General features: G+C 44.2%; 1 protein-coding gene across 2 annotated transcripts in view; it reads left to right on the top strand.

Annotated features, from left to right (window-relative positions):
* Window positions 1-24,652, top strand: part of LRP8 (LDL receptor related protein 8) — a 171,432-nt gene that overhangs the window by 92,053 nt on the left and 54,727 nt on the right. For both annotated transcript variants that reach the window (XM_050306838.1, XM_050306836.1), the window contains exon 3: window positions 13,471-13,593. In XM_050306838.1, the coding sequence (XP_050162795.1) occupies window positions 13,471-13,593 (123 nt within the window). The remainder of the gene's footprint in view (window positions 1-13,470; window positions 13,594-24,652) is intronic.

Here is a 24,652-nt window from a genome sequence, read left to right as displayed (position 1 = left end):
CTTCCTCATGAGCCACATTTAAGCACTGAAAGGCCTCAATAAAGTGTCCCAGGAACCTTCTCTTCTCCAGGCTGAACAACCCCAACTCTCTCAGCCTGGCCTCGTGGGAGAGGAGCTCCAGCCCTCCAGTCATTTTGGTGGCCTCCTCTGCACACTCTCCAACAGGTCCCTGTCTTTCCTGTGCCGAGGGTTCCAGAGATGGATGCAGTGCTCCAGTGGGGTCTCATGATTGCAGAGGGGCAGAATCCCTTCCTTCACCTGCTACCTACCCTGCTCCGGATGCAGCCCAGGATAGGACTGACTTGCTGGACAGAGAGGGCACATTGATGGCTCATGTCCAGCCTCTCACCACCAGCACCCCCAAGTCCTCAGCAAGGCTGCTCTCAATCCTTCTCAAACACCTTTGGAAATCAGTTCAAAGACACAAACCTTGTTATGCTTGTCAGTCATACTTTCTAATGTATGTTTTAAGATGCCTTTTTCTTATGAAGTCACAGGAATTGCTGATGAGGGTGACTGCTAATAATGGAGTAAAAAGAGAAACTTCTGAAAGCAGAGAAGATCTGTCTGCAGCTGCTGCTGCAGTACAAGTGACATGGGGATTGCTTATTAAACTACACATTGCCTGGGTTTACTTTGGGATTGTTTCACCACAGAGCACTAATGGATGGACTGCTGCATAGAACTAAAGGCAGGATGCTCCATCCAAACCGGCCTGGTTGGGTTTGGCTGGAAGGAGCTTGGTTTCTTAAATCAGGGGAAACCTCTATTCATCAACACCTCCTTTCACAAACGGGGAGGGTTGTTTGTGTTTAGAGGCAGGAGGCAAATTGGTTTCTCTTTGTCTTGCCCTTCCTGTGCTATTGCCTTGCAACTCCTCCATCTCCAGCGAGAGACTCCCAGTCCCTTTGTTTGCTCCTGCCCATTTCCATGGCAGCTGATCCCACCATGGCAGGCCAGGCCAAACGTCACCACGTGGACAGCTGAGGGGAGGAAACAGCCGAGTGTGGGAGCAGGGCAGAGCCAGAATGGAGCCTGTCACCAGGGCTGACTGTACGTAATTGCATAAATTCCACCAAGTGCATCCCATGGTTTCAAGCCCCTGGAAGCTGTAAATAATGTGTTTTAATTAATGGGTTGCCAGGAGCTTTAGAGGAAATCAGATTGGACCGAGGGCTGCAGAATTCAGCAACTGTAGTGGCTGGAGCATACCAGTAGTTTGACTAAATGCTGGTTATTCATTTTATTTTAATTAAATGACTTGCAGAGCTGAAAGCTCCTGCCATCCTCACCTGGGTAGTGTTGAAATCCATGAGGTAGAGAGCTGGGGAATTGGGTGGAATTGATTGTCAGTAACAGCACAGGAGACTGTCTGAGGGCTGTGAACTTCAAAGTCATGCAGATCGCAGCGTTTCCTGCATTGTGGGTCTTTGTCCCATCCTTGTGGTTCGGGTTTTACACCTTCTGCACATCCAGTGTGATGGGTGGTGACCAAGAAGCCTTTCGTGTCCTGTGTCAGTTGAGCTCTAGGACTGGCAGGGAGAAGGGGCTGGGGAGCAGTTGCTCTCTGCAAACGTGTGAAGTCCCACAGAGTGACGTGTGTTGTAGCTGTGCTGTATGAGTGATTCATGTAGCATTTGGTGACTCCTTGGGCTGCAGAAATGAGCAGAATGAGCAGTGTAAGGGCCACCAAAGATTTGTTCTTAATGCCTTTTCCTGTCAGCATCTCCCAGCACACCCACGATTAGAGACCGACTCTCTCTGCCTCAGTTTCTCTCCACATGGTGCTACCCTGGGGCAGAGGGGTGTGATGGAGAGGAGGTGTCTGAAACCTGGGAGCTGTGCCAGTAGAAGTGGGAGCACAGAGGTACCTCAGATGGATAGATAGAAGGGTTTTGTCAATCCCTAGTGTGGTCCAGCTTACCAACAATCTGCCTGCTGCTCCCCCGACCTCGGATCACGGCAACTGGAGAGTAAGGGGAAACGTGCCCACTAAAAATGTTGACATGGTTCCACCATCTGCTTCTACTGTATTAACTTTCCTGACTAATTGCATGTGTGATGCTGTGCCACATGGTAGCTTTGTTCTTTACATCAAAAGACAAAACCTCTTTGTGTTTCCTGTGGACCTCTGAACCACACTTGCCATTGAAGGCCCTGTCAGTGCGACACAGTAACTGTTGATGTCTTCTTGCCTTGATGATTAGAGCACTCAGAATGAGTAAGCCTGGTCATACTTGTTAATAGGTTAAAGGGTATTGCTGCATGCATCATAATTTCCATGTTGTGCCTATTCAGTTCCCACCCCCAGGGTACTCGTATTTAATGTCGCGATGCACAAAAGCCTTTGACAACACGCTCTGATGGGTGAAGGGGTCTGTGCCTGAATGGAGGAGCTGTGTGACCGATGCCCAACTCTTAACCTGGCCACTCCTCTTAATGGGATGCAGGAGCCCATCCGCTCGTGCTTCCTGGCAGAATATTAACAGACATTTGTTTGGCGCTGTTCCGCCGTAACAGACTTGGATCAGAGGATGAACCTGCTGTTCAGTCTGAAACGATGCTGGCTTTGGAGACAGTTTGGGAAATGCTTTTGTGTGCGATCCCTTACAATTCCCAGGGCTCTGATTCAGTGGTCTTAAAAAGCAAGATTCCTGGCAAATTAGTCATTGGATGCAATTAATGTCTTCTTTACAGGGCTGTAGGAAAGGTGTGAGCACAGGGACATCTGTGGCCCTGCTCTGGCTGAAGATCATTAACAACCAGGGTCTAAATATTTTTTTATTATCTTATTCCTGATGTGTTGCTGCAGTTAATTCACTTTGGGTTCCTACACTATACCTCTTGGTATGACATAAGAATACTTTCAGTAATGTTTGTTATGGCACAGGGTGGCTCTGTGTGTATTTTTTCTTGTGTGGTATTCCAGTTATTAATTTCCATTTCCATTTCTATTTGTGGTGTCTGAAGCAGTGAAATAATTCAGGACTGTGAATGTGGGGTCAGAAAGAGGAACTTTTAAAAATAATCCTAGAAAAAAATTTTACAGAAAAAGTGCCATAATTTTACTAAAAACAGGCAAATGGAAAAAGAGGATAAAGTTGAAACCACTATATTTAAGTCTTTAGAAAAATCCCTGCTCCTTTTGTCAATTGTTATCGACTCTTCATTCTTCCAAGACAAAGCAATGGGTATTTTAATTGTAGTATTTTAGTTTTACAGAAAGTAAACCTTGGCATGTGGGTTTTTTCCCTTAACTGTACAGAGCATTTCTTGCATTTTTTACTCTGCAACTCATCGATTAAAGTAGGAACAGGAGAAAAAGAGCAAACACTGATCCAACATGAAGCAACTGGACCACGTATAAATTGACATAAAATGCAGTCTTGCTTCTAATAAAGAAATACATAAATGCAGCAGAAGCAAGCAAAGTAACAGCTTCATTTCCTCTACTGTTGGCTGCCAAACGGAGTGCTCAGGTGTGTTCCTGCACATGTTAATTCCCTAATTGGGAGCACAGATCCCTGTTGCCTTTCCCTACTGGCCCCCGTCCATGGATCTGTGCGCAGAACTGGCAATACCTCCCAGACTGTTACGCTTCTCATGTCCCCTCTCACTTCCCAGCAACAGAAGGCATCCTTTGGCCACTGGGAGAGTTGAGTCTTCAAGTCTGTGATTTAGGTCATTGATTCCAACTCGTGACAAGACTTTACTTTCTTCCTTTTTTTCCCTTTGTTTTGTTAGGGATTGGGAATTTTGCATAGAGTTCTGCTGGGTTTCCAGCGTGTCATTAGATGTGGGTAATTTATATCACAGCTCAGGGATACCTGTGCTGTTAGCAATTAACACAGTTTTGGAAACGTATAATACTCATGCACAGCAATGTGGTGAGCGTGTGTTTTAAACACGGAGCTCGCAGGTGTAAATACCAGGCTCCTGTTTCTCCACACAGCTGCAGGTACCAGTATGGGGCCTGGGCCCACGCCAAGTCCTGCAAAACAGGCTCTAAACGGTGCACGTTTCTCTTTGTCTGCCTCAAGGCTGCTTTGCAGGGGAAGTGACTTTAGCTGTGATTCTGGGGACCCGCGGTGTGCCGTGGCGCTGCTCTGCTCTCCGTGGCAGAGGTGACGGTGGAATCGCTGCTGCTTCCCCGCACGTGCTTTGTGCTCCCACAGCCCGTGCCGGCCGAGTGAGCCAAACAACGTGCAGCGAGGCTTGAGGGCTGCCAGGAATGCCTTATGCTGATTTTAACCCCAAAGGCTGTAGATCAAGCAGCTGCTGTGGAAGTGTGACAGGGAACTCATCCTACCTGGGTCTGCACAGAGTTTAGGGCCTCTGGATTTACCTCCTGTGCACAAACTTGGCGTGAAATTGTGCTGATGGTGCCATGTTTTGGTTTGGTGCATTTTAACCTCACAGTGTGTACGCTAAATGCAGGCAATGAGAACTTAAATGCTGTGTCCAGGCTGTGAAAGGCAGTTTCTGCACCTGTAAGCTCCAGGGTTGTAATGTTTTGATGTGACAGCATAACCCAGGTGAGAAATAGTGACACTTGAGGCTTTGGGGATGTTTTTTGCTATTTCCACTGGTCTTGGAGGTTTTCTTTCCACCACCTATGAAAAAGGTAATACTTAGAAACTTCAAACAGAGCAGGAAATAGCAGCTATATAGGGAGGCTCTCCTTATATCCCACTTGGTGAAAGGATCTGCCTTTGCATGTCTTAGTCTCTTTTCTCTCATTTCCTGAACAAATGAAGGCAATTTTATCCATAAAGTATGGCTGTTCTGTTTCCCTGGTACCTGTCTGACAAGCTATGGGCATGTGTGTAGGTGGAAACCAAAATTGCTCCATCAACTTAAATTAACCACTTCAACTTTTCTGCCTTAATGTATTTGCTATCAGAAAGAACTTTCAGTCTGTTTTGTCCTCAGGAAACCTGGCTTTTGTCATCAGGAGGTTTGACTTTGTCTAAGGGTTATAAAACCTGTATTGAAAACAGACCTCACAGGGTGTCATAAAAACATCTGTGACCAATTTTGCCCAGAGATCACTGAGGCCAGTGATTATCATTCATGGAGTTTGGTGATGTTTCATCAGGGTAGAATATGGCCCCTGGTGTTTAATTCCCAGAAACAGATAGACAGAGTAATGTCAAGTGCCTCTTGAGGAATCTGCAGACGTCCTTCATTGTGAAATGACATACATGGAGGTGCCACCCCAAGAGCTTCTGTCTTGCAACAATGTCTTGCTTGTTAAAAGAAAGCAAAACAAAACCCAGAGAGACAGACAGAGCTGGCAATTCTGTCAGCAAAAGTCACCGTGGATGAGCTTCAGTCAAAGAAATATTTAGAAACAAACTGGAAACTCGAACATACCAAATCCTTTGAAAAGGTCGTGACTGCAGCAATATGGAGTTCTGGAAACACGTTCAGCTTCCCCGGCAGAGCGATGGCTGCTCTTTTCCATACAGAGGAAATCTTGACTTGAGCATAAGAGACTGCAGCCCCAGCATCAGATGTGGCTGAAAGATGTGGGTCAGGTCCTTGGCTGTGCCACAGATTTGCTGTGGCGTGTCATTCAATGTGTCTGTGTCTGTGTATCTGCAAGTGAGGCTGAGAATGATTGTGCATTTTCAGTTCTCGGGTCTCTGTAGGGAGCAAGTTTTCTGATACCCCTTTCATACAGTGCTACCTTGGGTAATCTTTGCTGTAAGAAAAATTCTATTTTCTGAAGCCCAGTCGTGCCAACCTTCTTGACACTGTTGCTGCTGTATGAGAAAGAGCTCTGAGAGATTTTGTCAGTGGCATGTTTTGACAGTCACTGGCAGGTAGTTTCTCACCCCTCCCATGCAGTGTCACATTGCAGAGAGGTTGATCACTAGCATCCAGAGGTGACTCAGGTTGGACAGGATTGTGAGCCTATTTCTGAGCAAAACTGGGGTGTATTTAAGATAATCTGTTTTGTCTTCCTCTGTAGAAGGACATGATTTCCAATTTACATGTAGAATGGGGGGGAAGTTGGTTGGTTTTCTTGTGGGTTTGTTGTTTTTTTAAATTCCAGAGACTTGATCATTGAGGTGATGTGGGTTCCTGGAGAATAGCAATGAGGAAATTGTCACAAAACCTGGTTTTATCCAGCTTAAAAGATCACTGATCTTTTATGAGTGGATTTTTAAAAAATGGAGAAAGCTGAAGGAAAAATGGAGGGAGCAGATGTTGGAGGGAGCCTTGCCTGAAGGAGCGTGGGGCACATTCCTCTGAAGTGAATGAGGCAGCACTTGAGCTTTCAGCCTGGGCTGTTCCCAGCTGTGGAGCTCTCCAAGACAAACCCCTGAGCTCTGACAAAACTTCCAAGGAGAACTTGTTTTGAATGCCCAAGTAGTGTGTTTTACAGACCTCCAGTGCCTTCGAAGGAGCACACCAGTCCAAGGGGATATTTTTGTCCTTGAATTCTCCTCTGGGTTTCCTGCTTTTCCCACTGGTGAAGCGTGGTTTGTAAAGGGAATTACTGCATTCATTACACCAATTTGTGTATTTGTCAAAAAACAGAGCAACCTTTGAGCGTACAGCCCCTTCCTAAAGTCTGAAATGGCAACAGCAACATGAGGACAGGTTGGGGAAAAATATTGTTCAATTTTACCTTGATTTACATGAGGGAATTTAGGAATGAAGGTATGTATTCGTTAGTTTAAGTCCCGTTAATTTCATACATGAAAACAGAACGCTGTTTCAGTATTCTGCTTTTCATAACTTTCAATTGGGTGCTACCATGTTCCTTGCATTAAATTCACCATTAAATGTGAAAATGTATTTAAATAATTCTAATGAGGAGGCTTACCCATATTACCATTTAAAATGCACCTTTGATACTAATGAAAAATCACAGGTGACATCTCTTTTTCTTCTTTTAGTGTCATTGGTTTGCTTTGATTGATCAGAGGGGCTTCAGGCTCAGCAGCTGCATGTTTTGGGCAGCCCCAGAGCCTCTGACTGGGCTTTTGTCAATGGGGCGTTGTTTTCTGGGGCTGGTTTGAGGGTCTTGGGGAGAAGTTTCTTTAGAATGTGTTTCATGTGGAGTATCAAAGGGACTGTGGTCTGTGTCTGAGCACTGGCTGTTTGAGGGGATCTGATTAATCTTGCTTTATAAATGCAATTGCCTGCTGGGATGGCAGCGTCAAAAAAAGTGGCCAGATTGAGAGAGTGGTTAAATATTCCCTTTCATTGCTTCGAGGTGTCCTTAGTTGTCTGAAAATAAAAAAGGCCTTGATGGTGCACATGCATTAGGGTTTCCTGCTATTTCGACTCTCGGATCTTCCCTGTTGCTGTTTTGTAGCTGCAAAACAACACGGTCCTGGGATTTCCTGCGCCAGGGATTTGGCAGCGATGGGTTGCCCTGGCAGAGGGCAGGGCTGGGCAGGGAGCATGGTGTGCCCACCTGCTGGGGGCAGGAAACCACAGCGGGGCTGGCTGTCCCACATTTCCTGTGACACTTCCTCCTTTGCAAAATCAACAGCAGGAATGGAGAGTACTCGGGCTGCACGTGTAGGTTAGGATTTCCAGGTCTCCTTAAGATCCTTTGGGTATATAACCCAGTCAAAGGGTTTGGGTTCAATACCACAGACTTTTCCTGAAGGGCAGGGATGCCGACAAAGTGCGTGGTTAGGGCTCAGTCTCCTGCTGTAAGAGTTTTCTGGATTTGGTAGGATGTATCAAATTTGTGATGAACATAACTTTGAATTAAATTTAAAAAAAAAAAAAAATTGCTTTCTTCTGTTGCTGAGAATTTCTATTTGGGGGTGACATTTGCAATGACCAGGAGCTGACTGAGGTTACAAACTGGAAACAGCTGTTTGTTGTCAAGTTGTGTATAGCCCAGAAACTCTCTCAAGAGCTGAATCATGAGCCAGTCCTTTCCTTTCTCTTGTAAGCAGAAAACCCCATTGGGCCAATGAGCAATTCCACTGGGGTATGTTTTGTTCTCTGTGAGACTGGATTAATGGAGGTCCTTAAGAGGAGCAGAGTGACCCGTAGTAACAATGCATTTTGTTCTGGAAGGAGCTGGATCCTGTCCTGGTACACACCGAGCTGCCGGTGGCACCTCTCGGGACTGAGTGGGGCCCATGGTCTGTGTTTAAGCTCCTGAACTCGTGGGATGCTGCTTTTCTTCTCCTCTTGTCAGGGCTCTGATAAATCGCTGATCAAAGTTGCCATTGAAGTTTCCCAGCATGAAACGAAACCCTGTTTTATGAATTTCAATGCCTCTTTTCTGGCCTACCATCATCTCCCCATTATCACATCCTACAGGGTCGTGCTTTTTCCAACTCCAGAAGGATGGCAGCAAAAGTTTCATTGTATGGTTTCTTACTTTATTTTGTTGTGGTTTTACAGCAGCTTGGGTGAGACTGTGTTCTGCAAGAAGACTGAATATTGGCTGCAAATGAGAGCAGATACACAGTTTGACGGGATGTCTGGTGCTGATTGAGAAGTTAAAATAGGAGCAGGATCTGTGTAAAGGAATGAGGGTAGTGGAACAAATCAAACTAGTTTTTTCAATGGGTTTGGTGTCTGGGATTTTTAAATCCCTGATAGCCACCTTCCCTCTGCAGTAAACCCAGCTTGGGATGAGGTGCAGAATCTGGGCTGACGGGCAGCACTGTGGCCGCTTCCTCCCCTCATCTCCCTCTGTGGAGCTGTGATTGTGATTGTTCTCTACTGAGCTGCCAATTTTATGAAACTCATAGGAGTAGACTTATTTTCCACATCTTTCTCCTCTTTTAGAAGTGGTGGAAATTGTCCAGCAGTTAGTGAAGGGAGATAACGGGGAGAGAGCACAGTTTTCAGGGTCTTTTTGAGTTAACACTCAAATGCTCTCATTAGCCTGGTTTTCTGTCTGGATACACAACCCAGAGTTTGAACAAAACCCTTAATCTAAAAATCCTGTGTTTAGAGTCTGTTGTTACAATGTAGGGGTTAATTCCCTGATGGGAAAAAAAAATATTTTAAAGTGTCCTTTATAGGCAAATTGTAATAAGACATTGTGCTTTTGTATGTGCTTTTACGTTATTGCTGCTGCTGAACAACTACATAGAACTGTTAATGATGACAGAGGAAATATGTTCTTTGTGCTTTTCAGCTGTTGGCTTGGGGAAATCGGGAGTAGTAAGAAATGAAACTATTGTGCAGTTGGAAATTGCTTAGTGGTACAGATGTGCAAAATAGGAATAAACGAGGCATGAATTGGAAATTGGATCACAGGGGGCCTGGTGTCTTATACAGAGTAACTGCAAAGATGTACCTGCCCTGTAAAGCTTCTAGAACTGAGGCAGAAGTTAAGTGAGGTTAAATGAGGTGGCTGAGGGCAGTGGGAGGAAGAAAGAATAAATCCTGGGCCTTTGCATTAGATTCAGATACCTGTTTGGCTTAGGGTCAGGGATTTGGCCTTTCAGAAGGAGGTATTTTTGGAAGTCAGAAGTCGCATTTATATCATCCTGTCCCTGCTCCTAGCCAGTACAAGGCTTGCTCCTTTCAGTGTATATTTATTTCCTCCAATCTAATTATACATGTCCCCAGTGATTGCTTTTTTATGAATTCCCTCTATAAATGTTCATATTCTAAACCACTCTCCCTGGGTTCTCTGCTTCTGATTTGCTGCAGGGATGACCCCTGAATCCTGACTTGCAGTTCAGGGTAACAGATGTGAACAATGGAACGAAAAAGAACGCTTTGCAAAATAAGAGACCATTTGGTTTTGATGCAGTTTTGTTTAAAATTCAACATGTTTGAGGGTATTTTTCTGTCATTTCTGCATAAAGTTGAAACCTTCTGTCCCTCCCTGCTTGCCTGCCTTTGTGGGAGAAGAGAAGCAGGAATGAGTGCCTGTAACTAAGGCTTGCTTTGGAGAGCTGCCCAAGCCAAGGCTCTTTCCCTGTGGGAGCTGAGTCCCGTGGTCACACAGGTGCTGGAGGAGTGTCTGACAGGTCTGTCCAGCTGCAGATTGAGAAAGGAAAAGCAGGGACTAAAGGCAGATGAGGCAAGAGTCACAAGCAAGGCCGTCCTGTGGTGTCACTGTGCATCCGAGCAGGGGGGAAGATGAAAGGCTCTGCCTCCGCTCGGTATCCTTCTCTTTTCTTGTTCCAGGTATCAGTTTGCCCCCCGAGGAGCGGAGGCACAGGGATGCTGTGACTGCTTACTCTTGTTTGTTTATGTTCATTTGGAAGAGCCACGTGAGCAGAGCTGCCTGGGCTGCTTACGGCAAAGGAAATGGATCTCAGGGGGACGGTTAATTTTGCTTGATTATTTGTGAGCCAGGTGAAACCACGGAATGGACTTGTGTCCTCCCGTTGTCTAAAAGGGATGTATTTATTTATTTTACAATTTAATGCACCACTGACAATTCACGGTGTGAGCCTCAATGAATTATTGATAGAAGAAAGGTGTATAACATGGGAGATTAATAGAAAGGGTTATCAGACTTCAAAAAGAAGAAGGAAGGGAAAGACAGAGAGCTGATATTTTAATTAACTGCTCCCTGCCTGCCTTGTGATCCCAGAGACATGACGATTGAGTGCCAGAAGGTGAATCTGGTTGGAAATAAAGTGATTCCAGTCTTGTATTAGAGGTGAGAAATGAGACGGTGCTTCAGTATTCTCATAGTTCGAATAATCTGGGTTGCTGTTTGCAGCAGAAAGAGGAGCTTATTGGAGTTGAGACTGTCTTCCAGAGCTGTGACCCAGTGTTGGAGAGTTATAGTAGTAAAAAATAATAACACATCAAAGATAGTATTGAAAAATAAATAATAAAAAGCACAAAATTTTAAAAAGTATCATAGAAATAAATATAATCGTAGGAAGGTTTTAGCTCCCTCTTACTTAGTTCTGCTCCTTTAAGAGATTAAATTCAGAGAGCTTAGATTCAAACAAAGGACCAAACACATCTGTATCCTGCAGATTCATGGGTCACAGGACTGTTGGACCTTTGGGTGGGTGTGGGGACACAATGGCACATTTGGCTCAGCCACTGCTGGTGAGTGGTTGTGCCCGGCTTCATTCTCCAAAGGGGAGCTGCCCTGTGGGAGCACAGCAACACCTCCAAGGGACCCCCTGGGACTGTCAGTAATGCTTTGCTCCCCTTTTGTGAGTCCAGGCAATCTGCTGGTGGTGCGGTGGGGGAGCAGTGTCAGGGAACAAAGCAATCGGGGCCACCATCTGCTGGGAGCCACGCTCACAGCAGTGGCCTCTCACACCCCTCTCTGGGGCTGATCCTGTGTCCTGGAAATATATAGAGTGTGAGACTGATGGCAAAAGGAGAGGTTTATTTGGGGGTGAAATATTAGTTTTGTTGCTGTTCAGATCTCTAGAAAACAAGTGAAAGTGCAGTTTTCTTATGGAAAACAAGACACTAAGACATTGAGAGAACTAGCGTAAAATTAATACATTCTAAAAATTAAGCTTCTAATGTCTCCAGTATTACACTGGGCTCTGCTTTGTGGATGAGGTTGTGATTGTTTCATTTGTAGATGCCACAACCTTCCCCTAAGAGCAGATACCAGCATTTTACCCAGTCAGCTTCACAGCGAGCAGGAGAGTGCTTTGCCTTCATTATGCTTATGTATCCTGTCAGAATTGGTCAGCCTTTCTGACCATTAATACATCAGGTTCATTAACACTTGCATTAACTACACCAGAAGTGATGTGCAATAGCCAGTTTCACAAGTTTGGGATTTTTAAGAGGAGATGTTCAGGAGAAAGTCTTTTGCCTCTGATAACAGATGTGCTATGTCTTTGGATTCTTAGTATGACTGGTTTCTTTTAAAACTCTTGGTTTGTATGAGATTGGTTTTTATCCTCTATTAGTTCATAATATGTGTTTCTGAATGACTGAAGAGAAAATTGAAAATTGTCTTTCCCCCCCCATCCCTTGCTAGAATCTGGCTCATTTAGCAGCAGAAGGGGAGTAAATGTATGCTCTCTTTATAAACTGGATCCTCAGAGGTTGTACAGCTGCTTAGTGATGCTTTGCAGTGTTTTCCTGCTGGATGCCTACTCAGGGAAGCCACACGTTTTATGTGCTAGAAAATGAGTACTTGATTTCAGCCCTGAAGATCTCTCAGTAGCTCACAGAGCAATGCTCCTTGTTTCCTGTGTGGGCACACGAGCGATATTTAACGTGGCTCCCTTCCTGACAGAGGCTCATGTAAGAAAACAAGAAAGGAAAATAAAAGATCAAACCCCAGGGGCTTATTTGTTGTGTGTAATGCTTTGAAAATGTTTGCTGGAATGAACATTGATTTTTCAATGGTGTGTGCACATGACTTGGGTGAGGGAATGGCTGTCGAGCCCAAGTCCCACTGTGAGGGCAGCGAAGGCACGGAACAGGTTGTCCAGGGTGGTTGTGCTGTCTCCATCTTGGGTGTTCCAGACCAGACTGGATAAAACAGAGCAGCCTGGTCTGACCTCAGAGCTGAGCCTGTCTTGAGCAGGAGGCTGGACGTGGTGACCTCCTGAGGTCCTTCACTACCTGAATTTTCCTGTGATCCTATTATGCTGTGAGCAGCTTTGCAGGGGGCAGAAACAAATCTCCCCGCCACCACTTCCTGTGTCAATTGATACTGATGAAGGTAGATACCAGTTATCCAGAGATTATTTCACTTCCAGGGTGGTAACACTGAGCCCTCGCCCTCCTCGCTCAGGACTCTCATGGCACGGCTGTTCACTCCAGTTCATGGCAGAGAAGCCACTGAAGTCACCCAGTCCAGCCAAGCTGTGAGTGACTGGTGGTCACACGGACACTGAGTCCGTGGACTGAAGCGGCCAAGTATATATAGAATTCTCTCTTTCTGCTGCAGTGGCAAGATGCTGACTAGTATTGCAGAGCACTGGTGGGGCTGTGCCACTGGCACTGAGGAACAGACCAATTAATTGCTCGAGTTCATGTCTTGTCTCTTTTTCAAGCCCGAGATTAATGCAAGCAAAGCAAAGAGCGTGGAGTGGTTGGCATTTAATGAAATGAATTTTAGTATTTGAGGGAGTGCTTTATGACCATCTACTACAGCGACAGAGGTACTAAAAAGCCAAGTACAGATTGCATAAATAGAAACATTATTATTTAGATTATAGCACTCCAAAGGTGAGACTTGTTTGTCTTACCTGTCCATAAATCATGAGCATTTTTTTCAGTTCCATGAAGGCAGCAGCTTTTTATAGTAAAAGCCTTAAAAAATTATTTTGAAAAAGAACATTGCCAGGTTTTGAGTGGTTGGAAAAAGACATAGAAGGGTGACTCCTTGTTAACTAATGGAGGGATAAGAGTTCTAATGAGAAGAAACACCCATCTGTGATATGTTTGACTCTGTCATGAAGAAGCAATGTTGAATGTGAAGTGAATCCTCTCAATGCTGGGCAGCAGTGTCATCCTTAGTGGATCTTCTGCATTGCTTGTATTCATGCCAAGTACTTTTTTCTTCTATTGCAGCGAAGAAAACTTGTGCTGAGTCAGATTTCACCTGTGACAACGGCCACTGCATCCCAGCCAGGTGGAAGTGTGATGGGGAAGAAGAGTGTTCGGACGGGTCAGACGAGTCAGAAGCAGCATGCAGTGAGTAGCACGGAAAAGGGGGGGTGTTTCTCAGACATCTTGTCTTATCAAAACACAGATAACAAACCGAAGCTGTTATTCCCAGCACTCTCAGGATGATCTGTCAACTTATGCTCGTCAGAACAAAAATTACAGACACAAAAGATTCAGGTCGTTCACATCACATGGTTTACAAACTTTCAAGTGTGCCAGTTTCCCAGACTATGATGCAGACAGCACTGTCTGGTGTGGATTTCTGTCTGTAAGGGAATTACAAACATCTTAGCACTGATTAGCAGCAATGCATGAAGAGTCACACCTGGGATCAGGCTTTTGGGAAACTCAGATTTGCAGTGTTTTGCATGGGTACCATGTTGGGATTTATCACCACTGCAGACAGCACTTCTGTCATTACAGAGGAGCTTGGCAATGTTAGAACATTGCTCAATCTTTTCATTTCTTATTTCTCCTTGGAGAACAAATGAAGGGAAAAGGTAGCAGATGAAAGATGAGCAATGTAAAATAACTAAAGCTGAGATAAGCGTGACAGATGTTAACTGCAAGTAAGAACCTTTAAAAAACCCAGTAAGTAAAAAGAACATGCTTGATTTTCATATAGCACGTTTCATCTCATTCTTTTGACTCTCTGAGGGGCCCATTTGTGCTCCATTGTTCTAGAACTTTGAAGGGTTGTCTGATGTTGAGTTGAAGGGAATTCCAGGGATATTTTAACAAGAGCACTAATATATAGGCTTCTGTTTGTGTGCTTACTTATGTCTGCAGATTGTTCTTGGGCAGACCAAGAAATTAGTACAAGCCGTTCCATTGAATTTCCAGTCATGTACTTCACAAATATTCCCATGAGTCAGAAGCAGTGTTGGAGGAAGTATTTTATCAGATTTCACCAGAATGGGGCACACGGCACTTCAAAATTAACCATACTTTTATTTTTAAGCCTAGTACCAGTCCTACTTTCTCCCTAATTAAGGGAGATGAATGCACTTTTCTTGCATAAAATGAACTGAATCATTTTTGCAGCCGTGTACAGGCTACAGGAAAAAGAAATCACTTGGATAAATACATTAACATATTTATGTACTGTATTTGTTGGTCTTTCACCCTACACCCTCCTTAGTTAAAGGGTGTCTCATTAATCCCACTTCCACTATGTGATTGTCTGCAGGGGGGCTGAATAACTAAGCAACTCCACTCACTGCAGTCTCTGTCTGCAAATAGCACAACTGTGGATAGCCATGCAGTGCTAAGATCCCTGCCAGTTCTTGGTTATCATCTTCCATTCCTTTTCTAGCCTTTTCATTTTCCATTTTTTCCTCCACTTATTTCATCCTGTGGGGAAATCAGCCTCAAATCCCAGCTATCACAAAAGAAACTTGACCTGAGCCTCTGATCATTACCATACAGGATTGCCATCCACAGAGCAAAGTAATTTGTTCTGAGTTTTGTGTGTGGGGGGTTATCTTATTTTATTTTTTTTTCTTTCCATGCTTGAAAGCTTCTAAGACCACTGAAGTCTGCATTTCTGTGGAGGTTCTTTTGTTCTGAAAAATAGATGGCCCTTGAAATAACTCTGTGCTGGTAATGGGAGCAGGCCAGTGTCACCTGGACACAGGAAATTTGTTCCCATTCTGTAGCACATGTATGACTCAGATAACTCAGGAATTCCTAGTGAAAGCTGCAGTACCTGTAGGGATCAAGTCTTAATTTGTTTGGGTTTTTTTCACTACAAGGACTTTGAGACCAGCTTAAAAGACTGTGGCATGTAGCTGTGCCTTACTGTCTAACTGTACCAGGCAGATTTACTGTGCTTTGCCTCAAAGTAAGGTATTTAGGTTGTAGGAGTTTTAGCCAAAATAGATCAGTTTTTTATGATGGATACGTGGACCTGAGTCTCAACATTCACAGGGTACTTGAATGCAGACCTGTGTCTGACCTGTGGCCAGCTCACAAGAGAAACTAATGGTTCTGTCTGTACCCATTAAAAGCTCACCTTTGAGTCCTAAAAATGTCTGCAGCTGGAATTTTGAAACTTCTACTTGTTTTCTGGGATTATTCAAATCTGAAGTTCACACTTAATCAGATGATGATCAAGTAGTTTTAATCTTATGGCTGTTGGTAGCAATAGGCTTTAATTTGCACAGTAGAGACGTTCTTTCCAGATGTTTTGTGTCCTTGTCAAAATATGTGTCATCTCAAAGGCTGATCTGCTGCATGAGGACACAGAGTCACCTTGGTAACATCTCATCCCAGTGCTGGTTGTGGGGTAACTTCAAACATGTTTGCAGGACTTCCTGCCACTGCTGGTCAAGACAGCAGCGAGTTATAAACCTGGCAGGCCATTAAACAAGCAAGTGTTGGGCTTTGCTTGCAGTTTGAAGCCTTAATGGAAAAGACCTGGCTCCTCGTGTGTGTAAATGTTATTTAAGGGCAAAGAAGAGGCTGCAATGACAGACAGACGATGCAGTGAGAGGCAAAATGCATAGTTGGACATTCCTGCATAGTCCCTCCTCTAGTCCCATTTCCTTTCTCTCTGATGAAATCAAGACTGATCTTTCTCTCTGTGGTTGGGGAATGACTTCAGATCCCTGTTCAGATTTTCCTGCTTAGAAATGCAGCACAGTCCTGTGGAGGAGCCTGCACTGCAGAGCTTCCCTAGGGAAAGGGGTAGGTTGGGAAATAGAGATTTCTCACCTCTGGCAAGATCAAACTGCTTTATAAAATCAATTGCTTTCAGACAGGCCACGTAATTGCCAGCACCTCTGCCAGGATCTGGGGCTGCTCCTCAATTAATGCAGTACTGGAACATTGTCCATAGCCCATTTGAGCCAGGGGGTTTAAGAGCATTGATAGTGCTGACTGTTGCATTTTAGGAGTACTTCCAGCTTACAGTGAGATGAAAACAAGGCAGTTTCTCTCAGCACCTAGCCACCTGCTAAATGGCTCTTTATTTTCTGAATGCTTTTGTGATATGGATTTAAATGCAGTTTGTGCTCTCTTACTGGCAGTTAGGGATGTTGTGTCCCCAGCTCTAATGCTCAGTTAAAGGTAACACTTTGTGGGGTTTGGTTTTGGTTTGTTTTTAACAAAACCAAAACAGTCCTTTGCTTTCTCTGTTTCCCAAATCGCTGGAGTTGCTCAGCTTTGTTACCCATCCCCAGCTGCTCAGGACAGCATGACCTGTCTTCTGTGGGATAGGTGAGATGGCACCACATCTGGCCTCACTCCTGCTGGACCTGTGATGTCTGGGGTCTTTTGTGCTATTCATGCAATTATTTTTTTAACTGTGTTTTCTTCAAGCCCCTGAACGTGTCTGGGAGCAGTGGCTGTAAGGGTATCTCATGAACCCCATTGAATTCTCAACTGATGAGCTCTTCTCCCTGGTATGGGCTTTGGCTTGATTAGTTTCTAGCATGGACTGATTTTTGGAGGGGATGGTTCTCCAGGCTGTTGGTTTGAAATGGGTCATTGTGAAGAAGAAACTCTGCTTATCTATCTTCATTTTCCTTTGAGCCAGATCCTTAACCTAAACATGCTCTCACATCCATACATTTGTCCAAGTGAATTATTCATGTAACGTGTGAGTGCCACCACTAAACCTCAGTGTTCTGCCATCTGTCAGTTTTTCAGTGCTATTATCTGGCTGCTGAATGTATTTTGTCTCTTTTAATTTATATTAAGGTTTCAGAGGAATGTGTCCCCCTTTTCTCCAAGCTGATATATTCAGAGGCATCTTGTGGGCTGGATCTGTTGTTTCTGAAATCCTCATTGGAAATAACCGTCAGTTTGGGAGGAGGTGTGTTTTATTACATTTTCTGTTTCTGTGTGGAACAGAGTGAGCCCCAAAATCAAGAGAAGCTAAGCCATGTGAGCTCAGAAATTAATGCTGTCCACAAGGGGAAGAAAAGGCCAAATTCACATTTAAAAAGTTGTGTTGATTGAGACTGGGAGAAGGAGGAGGAATTTAATATTGAGGGAGAAGAAAGCTACTCTGAGAAACATGCTTATTAAATGAAAACAAATGGGGCAGTGGGTGAGAGAGAACAAAGAAGCACCACTTAGCTGTTGATGCCATGGTGTTCCTGGTGGGGAAGGGGAAGAGGTAGTTCTTGGACATGCCAACTTCAAGCCTCCTCTTCCTCAACAATGCCTTTTTAGAGACAGCACTTGCCTGAACTACTTCTGCTCAGGAGAGGTTGACTGTTTGGATGTAAAGCAGGTGAACCACTTTGTCCTTGCCCAGGATGCACCCCAAGGAAATGGGCAGGAGAGGAGCAGCGTGTCCTGTCTGACATCAGCCATTGTTGCTGCTTCCTGCCTGTGGCAGGGAGAGCCTGGGGTGATGCAGAGCTGCCACTGCTGGAAGGTGCTCTGAAATGGAAAGGGCTTTCATGTTCATCGTGCCAGCCTGCTGGTATGCACAGAGCTCCCCAGAAACCATTAACCAGAGGAGCAAAGTATCTGGAAGGGGTGGGAGGAGAGCTAGTGCTGCTGTCAACCTGGCACCTTCAACTCCCACACACCTCAGCAGCAGCTGTTTTGAGATAAGGAAAATATTTTTGACCTCAGAGGAGGCTTGAATGATGAGGATCTTATAACTGTTTGCTGCAAGGTTCAACAGCAGCCTGCCTCTGGCAACTGCAGGAGGTTTTTGGTACCCTACATGTACTCTTCCATTGCTCCAGAGCCCTGGACCTATTTTTCACTGCTCTCACTGAAAGCAGCCCAGTGTGGCTCAGTGATCACCCTGGGGCTGTGGTGCAGTCACTGCTGATTTGCAGAGGCTTTGCTTATGCATATGGAAAGATTCCTCACCTTCCCCTCATCCAGTTTCTTGAAGCTGAGGAAGGGGGAAGGGAAGTCATCCTTCTGGCTGAGCTAACAGAGACTTCCAGCACAAGGAATATTACCCACCTAATGCTGTTCCAGTGCAGGTACTGAATCATTCTGCTCTTTATACAAAAAGGAAATTTTAAATCTCCCTCTGAAGTATTTTGATTATTTAATCAATGACTTAAGCCCCCCCAAAAAAATCTCTAGAGAAAAATAAAAACAAATGCTAACAAACAGTAACAGCACTGACGGGAACACCAATTAAAGGGATAGAGCAAGTGAAAATCTAAGCTGGCAAACTCTTGCCTTAGGACATTGTATATATAATGAGATCGAGGAATGCAGGCAGCCATAAACTCACCATTTATTTCTTTTTCAGATATGTGACATTCTCCTAGTTAAGAGCAGAAATTATTGTACAGAAGGGTACTGTAGGGTGTTACAAGGAAAAGAAAGAGAAGGGAAAACCTTAATTCACATTGCATTTAATAGGGGAATGATTTAATAGGGCAGGTTTAATAAGCAGCAGTCCTGGAAATAGATCTTAAAATGGAAATGAAATACAAAATCAAACCCTGAATGTTGGTTTGAAATACAGCACCAATTCATGCAGTCCTTTCTTATTTTGAAGTACATGTCACGAGCTGTTCAGGGAGATGTATCCAAACCTGACAGTTATATTTTTAATGGGTATTTTCCATGGTCCCAGGCACTCTGTGTGCTGCTGCTGTGTATGCTGATCTCTCACAGTGGTGGTCAGTTCTGCCCTCATGTTCTGTTAAGTTGCCCAAATGCAAAATCCTGTAGTTGTGGGTAGTGTTGATGGTTCCATTTGCCCCCAAATGCACAGTCCTCTCCCAGCTCTCCCTCCACCCCAAAGAGTGTTACTATTACCTCTCTTTTATTCTCCTTTGATGTGGATCTCCTGCATGACTGAGTGAGCTTGGTGACACTACTGTGCTTTTGTGGAAAGGGACTTAATAAACTGTTCCTTGCCCTTGGAGAATTTTTCCTGAGGAAGGGTGGACTGTCTCTTTCAGGGCATCACGTACACTGGGCCATTGAATTCAAGTAGCAAAAGAAAACAAAAACTAGGCCAAATCAGCCAGGCACAGCCAGATATCAGGTTTTAGGACCTGGGGCAGTCACAGAGAGCGCATTTTTTTCCCTTTTTTTCCCCTAAGGTTAAGAGCAGATCTGTTTGTATATATATGATAAGATGGTGGGGGGTTGCAAATGCAGTGAAACGTGTAAATGAAGGACTATTCTGTTGGATTAATTTGCTAGAGATCGTTCTGGGAATTGAATGCGGTGATGTACAGGTGTGCATTTTAACAACACTCACTACACTGAAGTGGCCAACATAAAATACAGCAGCTTCAGTGGTCCTGTCACTGTCCCCCTGTCCCTGTCCCCCTGTCCCTGTCCTCGCTGGGCTGGTGGGAGCACTGCTGAACTACAGCAGCTGAGGGCCCAGCTGTAAAACACATCAGGACAAGGTACAGGGTGTGAAAATGCTTCGAGAGCCACAGAGTCCTCCCAGCGACAAGGCACAAAAGTGGCAGTCTCATTTTCCAGGTGCCCAGGCTGGTTTGTAGGGCTAATGATGAAAGCTTTGAGTTGTCAATGTGATCAAATTTATTGAGACAGAATAAAAGGAAAAGAGCCATGATCCTCTCTCCATGAAGTCATGGAATAATTTAAGACAGAAGTGACCCCTGGGAGTCATCTAGTCCAATTCCCTGCTCAAAGTAGACCCCTGTCCTCATGTTTGACCACCCTTATTAATGAAAAAAAAAATCCCTTTATCTCAACAGGCTTTCCTTTGTTGCAGAACGTGTTTGTCACCTCCCATCCTGTCACTGTGCACATCTGAGAACAGTCTGGCTCCATCTTCTCTAGTCCCTCCCATTTGGGAGTTAAAGGCAGCAATAATACCTTCTTTTAGCCTTCTCTTATGATGTCCTAACAAATGCTGTTCCCTCAACCTCTACTTGCATGTAGTCCCTCATTTCAGAGTATTTTGTCAGATAATTGGCAATGACACAGTTCTTCCATCAGGATGCAGTTTTTGCATTGTTCACTCACCTCTGTCAAAGCTTTATCACATCCAAAATATAACTTAAAAATTAATTCACCTCTCTGTCTCTAGTATGCTCCTCAGCTTCCAGGCCTGCTTCACAGAAGGTTCCAGACTCTTGAAAACTCCTTTTCCATGGAAGTGTTTAACAATACACTAGGGATGGACAAGACTAGTGGACAAGGCCTGTTGGCAGACTAGTAGTTCCCTAGGGATGGGATGGTGGCAGATTTTTAAAAGTCCTTTTTATCCCAAGTGTATTAAAACTCTTCACATTCTCACAAATGTACCTTCACTCCTCGCTGACTCATCCCATCCCAGCCAGTGTTCACTTGCTTCCCAAGCACCCCTGGTTCCTTATCCACTGCAGCTGCCTCCAGTCCCTCCAGCTGTGTCCTGGTTGAGCAACCCCGAGTCAACCTCAGTATCCCAAAGGACACAAAACTATAGAGAATAGCACAAGAAGTCTTTGACAGGGTAAGGAATCAAATCCAGTTTTTTCTTGCATCCTGTTCCTTTTCTTGAAGCGTGAAATTATTCTTTTTACATCAAAGGAAATTCGGCGAACTCAAAGCCTGCCAGTTTATCCCTCATAGTGGGATAACTTTGTCTGTGGCTCATGGGCAGAGAATTACATCTCCTTTTTGATGATTACATGGCTTTGGTGATCTCAGCATTTTACTTACCTAGAGATGTAAATGAATTTAGGATTTGCAGTGATCGTGCTCCAATTCCACCAGTGCTGAAGAGTTTTCAGTAATACCTATTAAAAAAAAAAAATGTGTTTTTCCTTGAAGGGAGGGTGTTCAGAGCTCATGTCAGAAGTGACCTTTGCAGAGAGCTGACCGAGTTCCATAGGAAAACCAACAGAAAATACCTACTGGGTCTTTCCTGATGTTTGTATTGTTCTGTTCTTAAGCAGTGGTACCTTGTGAGCGAGTCACTTTTTCGTGTAGCATTGCCAGCTCTGACATCTGCAGCGCTCCCATAGCTCAGATCAGCTCGGAGCTTTTGCTCTTTGGCTGCTACAAAGATTTGTAGCAGACCAATTTTTCCTATTGGTCTAATGTGTTCATGCAGTTCATAAACAGCAATGGTCATAAAAGAGTTTGATACTACCCTTTTATGGCTATAATTAATCTTGCAGTTATTTCAATAGGAGAGAATAGCAGGAAAATGAAAGTTGAGTGTGTGAAGCTCTTGTATGTGTAATTATTTAACAGGCTATAAATATTGAAGTATTAAAACTTAAAAGGTTTTCAGAAATCTCAAGTAGCTTTTCATTGCTTAGCGCTTTTGTTTTTTCCATTCTCTTGCTGCTTGCTTTCTGAAATTCAGATTCCCTGATTTTTATATTTATATTTTTGTTTGTTGGTTTGTTTAATTATTATGGCTGATGTGAAAGGGAAATAATTTCTGGGAATCAAAGGCAAAACATAATTTGAAATTTGCAATGTTTTAATTGAATGAGGCAGAATGAGGCAGTGCATGAGACAGCAAACCTTTTCTTTCTTAAATGGGTAAATTACAGTGTGAGGGAAATAAGTGAATATCAAATTACTTTATTTTAACACTGTTACCATTAAAATAGCTTCTCCATTTTAGTATCATAATGAATCATATGTTGAAGCTGTGATTCCTTGTTCTACCACCTTTTCCTTGATGGGTATTTTTCCTCTCTCTCTCCATTCCTACAGTTGTAGGATCATGTTTTCATTCAGGACAAACTCCCACTGAAATCTTTTGCAGTTTTAATAAGGGTCTCATGATACTCCATCCTACTTCCTTGAGGATTAGGATCATGATTAAGACTGGTTTAATATGCAGTCTCTGCATGCTTTGGTAGATAATTTATGTAATTTAAACTTTGCATGGGAGATTTTTAATGCTCTGAAATGCTTTCAGTGAGACTGTGCTCTGGGGTGAGGGGTGAGGGTCACTGCCTGCACTGAGCACGTGGGAGGGGAGTGTGGATCTTCCCCTGGGCCTCTGGGGGATGCAGTGGGAGCCTCAGTCAGGGCTTTGCTTTAGCAGTAGCTCCAGCCTCCTTTCTAGGGGCACTGTATTCAGTGGCTGTATTTGGAGTGACACATTTCAGGTCACCCTTTTTGTCTTGTATTTTCACACACTAAACATCTGAAGAATCCTTGGCATTAAAATATGGAGGACTCGGTATCTTTGTTAGACCTCCCCTTTTACACATTCCCATGGGAATGCACTCGTGCCAGGTACTGCACTGTTTTTCTGGCTTAGGCTGCTAGGTAGTCATCCTACCATGTCACTTGAGCTCTCTGAGTTGTGTGAGACTCAAGTTATTGTAGGAACACTGAATTCTCTGTTTTGGCATAGAGGTTGCAAACACCAGTCGTTTTAGTGCAAACATAACCACACTTCTCTCCTGTTTTTTTTCAGGGATTAACATGTCTGGCGTGTTTGATAATCAATACTTTCATTTCTAGCCATTGTGTGTGCGTTTATGTGGGTAAAATGATACACGTGTGTCGAGAAATGCACAAACACACGCACAAGTCATGCAAGTATTTCAGCAGGTATGTCAGCCCCGTGTGGAATGGGAATGAGAAACAGCAATTAACGTACTGAATTTTGCTAGAACTTCTGTTTCTGCTTGAATACCTGCCTCTAGACATGTTGCAAGTGTCAAACTTGGAACTGAGTTGTGAGAACCAGCAGGGATATTTGTAATGAAGTCAAGGTGTAGGTGGGAAGGGAAAGTCTTTTCTTATCAGCCACAGGTCTACACACCAGTATCCTTGTGCAACAGCCCGAACACAGACAATTAAAATTGCCATCTAAGCTGCCTGTTCCATCCTCTGAAAAAGAAAACAGGTGGGGGTTTCTTTGTGTGTATATAAAAGATGAAATGTTCACTCTGAGATAAGAAACACAATTATTTAATAGCAGCAGAGCCTTTTCAGACTTACTTTCTTTTGCACATAAAAGAGCGAGGACGTACAAGAAATTATTAAGTCTATGCTTGTCTACTGAATGCCTTTTTTTTGCCCTGAGTTCTTCATGTCCTGTCGCTCCCTTTGAGCAGCAATTCATTTATTGGTACCTTGAACACCTCAGAAGAGCTGTCACTTGAGCATGGAAAAAGCAGCATCTTCCCTGGGGGTGAGCTGGGATCCTGATGCAGCGGTGGCCTCTCTGGCCAGGCAGATGTTGCCAGGGAGGCTGCAATGGCCACGTTGCAGCTGCTGGAGATGGGCCGTGCCACTGTGCTCAATTTTTCCTTTATAGTATGAACTTTCGACAGGTCCTGGGTGCTGTTTGATATATTCAGTCCTTTGACAGAACAGGGAAGAGATACCGTCCTGGCAGATACAAGGTCAGATACCAACGTTGCACTGTACTGGGCAATCTTCTCCTTTTAATAAAAAAAAGATGCAGATTTCAGGAAGCAGGGAAAAGTGTTTTACAATGAATTCTGGCAGTTTCCTGCAGACCTGTATAATTTTTCTTTCTATGATTTTATCACTCATCTTGGCAGGTTTCATTATGTTTGCTCATCTAGGGCCCTTTTGTGCCTTTATTTTCCCTCTTGACAAGGAGCACTTTTGCAACCATAATCTCTTTTACAAACGGATCTGGTCTCAATGCTGCTCCACTCCTTTATCCTTTGTATAATTTTGTCCCCCTAGCGTTCTGTGGGGCTTTTTCCTCCCTGTTTTGATTAGAATTGAAATAATCTCTGTGAACAAGAGAAAGAAAGTGAGCCCAGGAGGGAGGAAAGTGAAAGAGCAGCTGCGGATACAGAGACTCGGAGACCCCCCTGGGGTGTGCTGGACTCTCCACGCAGTTGAGAGGCTTGTGAAGAGGCTGTATGTTCATGGCTGTTGGAACCAGCCGGCTCCTGATGCAGCCCAGCGTGTGCTCTGTGAGCATTGCCCCTTCCCAGTGCCCAGGGAACAAGCATTGCTGCTTGATGATCCGGGGAAAGAAAGGGAAGGAGTGACTGGAACCCTCCCGGTCTCATTTGGACTTGAGTGCCTGGAGAGGTGGAGCTGCCACTGCTGGACTTGATCCTCCCTGAGGTGTTTATTTATTGAAACATGTGTGTCTGTCCCGGGCATCAACTGCAGAGATGCCAAAACACAGGGGAAAAGGTGCTGACTATCCAATTATCAACCT

The sequence above is a fragment of the Myiozetetes cayanensis genome, unplaced genomic scaffold (assembly GCF_022539395.1).
Source record: "Myiozetetes cayanensis isolate MyiCay16 unplaced genomic scaffold, myiCay2020 scf12, whole genome shotgun sequence".
NCBI lineage: Eukaryota > Metazoa > Chordata > Aves > Passeriformes > Tyrannidae > Myiozetetes > Myiozetetes cayanensis.
The sequence above is the reverse complement of the archived record's forward strand: the minus strand, read 5'-3'. Positions and strand labels throughout refer to the sequence as shown.